This window comes from Crocodylus porosus, unplaced genomic scaffold, assembly GCF_001723895.1.
Source record: "Crocodylus porosus isolate Cpor-Errol unplaced genomic scaffold, CroPor_comp1, whole genome shotgun sequence".
Taxonomy (NCBI): domain Eukaryota; kingdom Metazoa; phylum Chordata; order Crocodylia; family Crocodylidae; genus Crocodylus; species Crocodylus porosus.
This window is the reverse complement of record NW_017728949.1, coordinates 49,823,815-49,829,965: the sequence shown is the minus strand read 5'-3', so window position 1 is coordinate 49,829,965 and position 6,151 is coordinate 49,823,815. Positions and strand designations below refer to the sequence as shown.

Sequence of the window (6,151 nt, the reverse complement as noted above, 5' to 3'; positions counted from 1 at the left end):
CAAGGTGGAGAACCTTGTATTTTTCAGTGTTAAACACCATCAGGTTCTCATCCACCCATTTGCTGCAGATCAGCCTGGATGCTTTCCAGGTCAGCCTGGATCACCCGCCTGTCTTCTGGCGTGGATGCTTTGCCCCAAAATTTGGTGTCATCGGCGAACTTAGGAAGTCCACTTCTGACTCCAATGTCCACATCATTAATGAAGATGTTGAACAATATGAGTCCAAGGACAGAGCCTTGGGTTCTCTACCTTGTTTCCAGGATTTGAACCAAGGGAGGACTTTCCTTTCTCCTTTTTGTGTAGTATAGCTATGTATACTTGTATGCTTGTAATAATACATGCAATAGTAGAAGCAGTTCACAAACAGGAACTAAAATCCCATTTTCAAGTTGCTCAAAGGGGAATTCTTCTCCAAATACTTAGAGGAACTAGCAGATGTTATGCCTCCTTCATACGTTGCTAGCCTGAAATAAACTAAAGAATATGCTCCAAAATGTTTGCTTAAATAGTTAATCTTTCTAGAAAAGATTTGGGTAAGTTAAGTGGAAAAATAAGGCATTATGGAGATACTGAACAAGAAAAAGAACAAGAAACTATTATTTGAGAAAAAGTTTATATTATCTGCACATAATAATTGGTTCTAGGTTGGTCATAGGAGACGTGATATGCAAGTGACCATGCATTATAGACGTCAATTTCAGCTGTATTGCCAAAAGAAAAAAAGCAGGCAAAGTGTTTTTAGAACTGTAGAAGTGTCAATACTAGATTAATGCATGCCCTGCAATACCAATGAACTAAAGGAATAGGACTCTAAATAATAGCAAGCAAATGGCAAAGTCGCAAAGTCTACTTGTCATAAATGAGAAAAGAAGTGATACACTAATGAATTTTTCATAAAATGTCCCAGTTTTCTTTTCTGTTGGACTAGATCCCATTTCATTATATCCTACTTGCTCCCATCCCATCTATCTTTTAAAAAGCAATCAAGTTTATTCTCTGTCATTAGCTGCTATGATTCAGGGCCAATTTATATCAATTTCAGTTTCAACATAAAAGTTGAAACTCATCTCAGTTACACAGTTTATTTGGGAGGGTATGGGGTGAAGAAATGTTAACTGGAAATTAAAAAAAACCCATCCAAATCATTCTTCCCCCATTATTGCCCCCAAAGAACAATGGCTCAACCATGTTTAGTAGCTGCTACTAGTCAGTTCTTTCAGTATACATATCTTTGTGGGTTTTTTTAAAAATAAATTGCATTTCTTTTGTGGCTGAAGGCACCTTGTGTCAGGCCTCACAAGACACGCAAGTATTTTCTTCTTTACAAAATGAAGTAACAGAACACAAATGATCACTAGTGAACAACTTCCTGCTGATCTGGCTAAGAGATTCTGGAATATATACTCAGTTGTATGTATTTTTGCTTGGAAAGGACAGGAAAAAAATCAGACCTATTTACAAAACATTCAGGATCATAATCAAAATAAATTAAATTAAATACAATTATACAAAAAAGTTTTGTTTTGAAATAATGGTAAAAACAATGGAGCCAAGTAATAGGAGTGTGCATAGTTCTGTGTATGGTAAAAATACACAAAAAGAAGCAACTCATTTAATTAAGAATGGTATAATTAGTCCTCAACACAAACAAGGAGCATTGGCCTGGCATAGACCTCCATTTTATTCCATTGAAGACAAACATCATAGTCTGACTTGTCTGTGGCTGAAGAAGCTAGTGTTGCTATACAAGAGCATCATTGCACTGACAGATCTAAGAGTACTTACGGGTTTAATGATTCATCATCTAAAGGCAGTGTGGCACTTCTTGATGGTCACTGTAATCCCATCTCTTCCATTGTCCTGTTAATGCAGTTCCCCTTCAAAAGGCTGTCTCCCAGTATACCAGAGTAAGACAGGTATTATCTATTGGCTCATCTCTGTTTAGTCCATGGGGAACTTTCAGCCTAACTGTCCCCAGTTAGGGAGCTATCCTTAGTCCCATCTAATAGTCCTCTGGGGGTCTCAATCATCACCCGCATGTTCAAGAGTCCCATTTGTTCCCAGTCTCCCTTTGTAATGGTCTTCCATCAACTATAGCACCTGCCATCTACGCACCCTCAGTAGCTTCCTTCCACCCATTCAACCGCTTCCCAAGCCTTAATTCCAAATGGAACAAGGAGACACAATTAATTGCAGTTGGGGTGATCTTCTCCAAGCCTCCCCCAGGCTCCTCCCTTGGCTTCTGAGCACTGGCCCTCCTAGACCTATTCAGAGTTCACTTCATCTCCCATACTGCTTCTTGGCTTTGTCTAAGGAGTGTTTTCTGCTTGTATAGTTTCAGTCAGTCTCCAGTTCCCAGCATTGCTTCACTCAACTCCCAGCACAGAGCTCCTGCCTCCAGCTCTGCCCATGTCAGACTGCCCTCCTCTGCCTCTGGTGCTGAGTTTACAGTCCCACAGCCTATCTCTTGTGGCTTCTCAAAATCTTGTCTGAAAGTCCAGGCCCTCACTTTCTCCATAACAGGGCAGAGTCCTCTGTTACGCACCTACGGGGGTAGATCTGAGGGGTGCACTGATGCACCCCACCCCCTTTGATTCTTAGTCTACCCAAGGTTTAAAACCAACTGTCTGGCAGTGGCAGTAGCATTTTCAGACAGGTACTGCAGAGGGTGGTAAATTGACTTCATGGCTCAGTATAATCTACTAAATACCTTCCAAACTCTTCATTCCACAGCTGTTAACAACCTTTTCTTCTTTTTGATGTTTTTGATGTTCCACCAATAGGCTATCGTTTGCTCTGCAATTCTGCTGTCTGTTAGCTGCTCCTGGTAATGAAGCTCCTATTTTACAGCCCTGCAGATTGTTTTTAACTCATTCCAATAAAAGTTATTTTTGTTTTTGTTTCAATCTTAAACTTCATAAAACAACTCTAGGCCCCTAGCATGTTAGTAAAGCTTCTGTTTTATTTTTTTAACCGGATAAAAACATGTGTTGTTTTATGTGTGATGGTGCACCTCACCATCCGCACCCCCCTTTTCAAAATTCTAGATCTACCCATGCACACCTACATATCTTCCTAGATCTGGGCGTCTGTCTGCAAAGGATAAAAACTCATAGAAGTCTCTGAAGATGCTAGGGGAGTGCACAAAGAAACAATAACTTCTACAGGAGAACAGCACAGACTCATCCCAGCACCATCCCATCTGCTAGGAAGTCAATTAAGATGTGGGACTATATATACCCTTTTCTACCAAGGTATACTTCCTAGTCACACTTTTCTTTTGGGCTCACAGAACATAAGTAACATTCCCTCATATGAACTCCCCTACAGCTAAGAGCCCAATGTAAAGTAAATAACTAAGAGTTGCTGAGAATTGAGAGTTGGCATAAAAACCTATGATTTTACAGTAACTTGAGAACAGTCTTTGCTCCCAAACTGCTCTACAAATAAAGCAACATGTAGAGGAAAAATCACTTCCCCTTTTTGGTTTTGATACTACTAATGATAAAGACAAGGGTAGAACGTAAAGATGATATCTTCCCCTTACTGGATTGCTGTTGCAGTTCCTGCCTTTGATCAGCTCCATTCACATGCTCATAGCTAACCATGATCTGCTACAAACACTATTCTTTATAAAGCAGAGGATCTGTAATTCTCCCTCAATGTGTGATATCATTCATGACATTGTATGCTTTAGATACTATGAACACTCAGCGGTTTCCTTCTCCTTTCATTCCATATAGGTTTGTGCTGTGATTTCAAAAAATTCTGAAAAAAGTATGTAGAACAAAAAGGAGCAATATTAATTTTTCTCCTTGTTGAAACTCATGCCCAAATTAGATTCTTTTGGCCTACTTTTAGGGAAGAGTTTATTCAAAGCTGTTATAAAATGCATCCTGTTCCTATAAATGTTGGGCAAAAATGCCTGTGAAATGTATGGATCCTGATTCCCAATCCCAAATGCCCTTCAGTTAACAGACAAGATAGTCTGGTGACTAAGGCTGTTGATTGGGGCTCAGGAAATCTGGACTGAATTTTTAGCTCCATCATAAACTTTCTGGATGACTGAACAAGCCATTTAAATATTCCTCTGTTTCTCCATACATGCCATCTGTCAAATGGGAGTTACAGTTTTCTTTAACTGACAGAGATATCATGAGTTGCCTTAACTGACAGAGAAATCATGAGGTGACAAGCATCAGAGAAAAGTTTATTTATAACTAAAGTGTATGTGATGCGCATTAAGGAATATTAACTTCTTGGATGTTAGCATTCTGGACATAAACGGTTTTGAAGACAAGTGGTTCCTGCTATTCTTCTCCAAATCCATAAAAAAAAAGAACAGATTATTTCCCTCGCTCCACCCTTGCCTAAAACAAAATGGAGCTACTTTATTGCTGCTGGTTTGCTGAGGCCTACAGTATATTGAGCAAGCCCATTGTAAACAACATTGCAAGGGACTAGTATGAGTATAAAACTGCTATGTAACAAAAAAAAAAATATAACGACTTAGCTGTAGAGTCAATAGCTAAAATGCTATTTAGTCCATAATTACTACATGGATGCAGACATGGAGAGTTGACCAATCATTTCTTGAGTTCTGGAATGACGTGGAATCAAGCCGTTCTGCAGAAGTGAGGTTATTCTAACAATATGTACATGCACACTCATTTTCTCTACCAGTGGCATCACAGAAGAAAGAAAGTATTTTTTTTAAATAACTGTATTGAATATGTCCTGTTTTGAAAGCATTGAATGTCAGGAAAGCTATATATTTCTGTAAAAAAGATGTTCCAAATGCCAGTTTAGAAAAAGCTGATTCTGAAACTGCAGGATGATAGTTCCTGCAGCACTTGGTGCAGAGAACTGGGCATTCAGAAAAGAAGTATAAGTTGTTACTCTTTTTGAACAGAGCAAAACATTTGGAGCCTTGCAGGTTGATAATGCATCTCTAATGCAATTCTGGTCATTTACAAGAATGTATAAAGTCCTGTTTTCTTGAGCATGAATCACAATGAAACAGTTTCCTTGTCCACAGCTCCAAGCCTCTTTCAGCTGTGAAAGAGCTAACCCCAGAACTCTTTTGGTCTTTTCACTCACACATGTATCCCCTGGGCCAAAACAGCCTCCAGCTGATGCCTCTGTGCCCAACTTATTCAAATTTCTGAGTGGACTCACATGCCCATTTCTTTTGAATAGAGACATGGAACTGTATTTTGGTTTTGGAGATGGCTGTTATTTCAGGTACCTGCTTCCACAGAAGAGCTCAACTGTTGTAAATAAAGGACAGCAATTAAACCTACCAATTTTCATGATTCAACATGTGACAATGCTGTAGAACAACTAGTGTTTAAGACATTCAGGGATTCCGACTAAAAAATTCCCATATTGCCTGCCTGCTATAATGACAATTGCTTAGTGCAAAATGTGTTTCATTCAGCAACCAATCAAGCAGTTTTATGTAACTGTATTTGTATCAAGCAATGATTTAAGTAAAGGTATGAGGAGTGTGCTTATCACTAATATTCCTCCAACACCTTTGTAAGTGAACAGAATGTTGTGTATACTTCTCACAGCTGCTATCTGAGCCCTTATGCTTTCCCTAAGCCCCCTGTAATCACCCCCTTTGAGACACTTCACTTGTCCCCCTCATCTGCATTGTATAGAACAGAGACAGGCACAATGTGGTCTGGGGGCCGGATGTGGCCCTCCAGGCCACTCTATCCAGCCAACAGAGCTCCTAAAAATTTAGAAAATTAATATTTATCTGCTCCTGGCTGCTGTCATGTGGCCCTTGATGGCTTGCCAAAACTCAGTAAGCGGCCCTCTGCCCAAAATAATTGCCCACCCCGGTATAGAAGCTATTAACGCTCTTTACAAATGAATCCTTCCCCACTTGTCTGCTCTTATATTTTACAGTGCCTTCTACTTCACCAGTGACAATTTCCATCACCCAGTTGTTCACCTTTCGTATTCCTTCTTCTATGAATGTCTCTCTTAACTAACTCAGAAAACCAATGGCTAGTCCATATTTCATCCGCCATGATGCTTACAGTCAACTCCCTGAAGGTGGTGGTAAGACAAGTGTAAATCAGAGATTCTGGATTGAATTGGTATTCATTGTTTATATATGTCTATATAGATGGACTTT

The 6,151-nt window shown here is 39.5% G+C and overlaps 1 protein-coding gene across 1 annotated transcript in view; it reads right to left on the bottom strand.

Annotated features, from left to right (window-relative positions):
- DPP4 (dipeptidyl peptidase 4) overlaps positions 1-3,608 on the bottom strand; it is a 78,193-nt gene extending 74,585 nt beyond the window's left edge. Inside the window, exon 1 of the mRNA XM_019553546.1 lies at positions 3,548-3,608. Coding sequence (XP_019409091.1) covers positions 3,548-3,608 — 61 coding nt within the window. The remainder of the gene's footprint in view (positions 1-3,547) is intronic.
- Between the last annotated feature and the right edge of the window lie 2,543 nt (positions 3,609-6,151).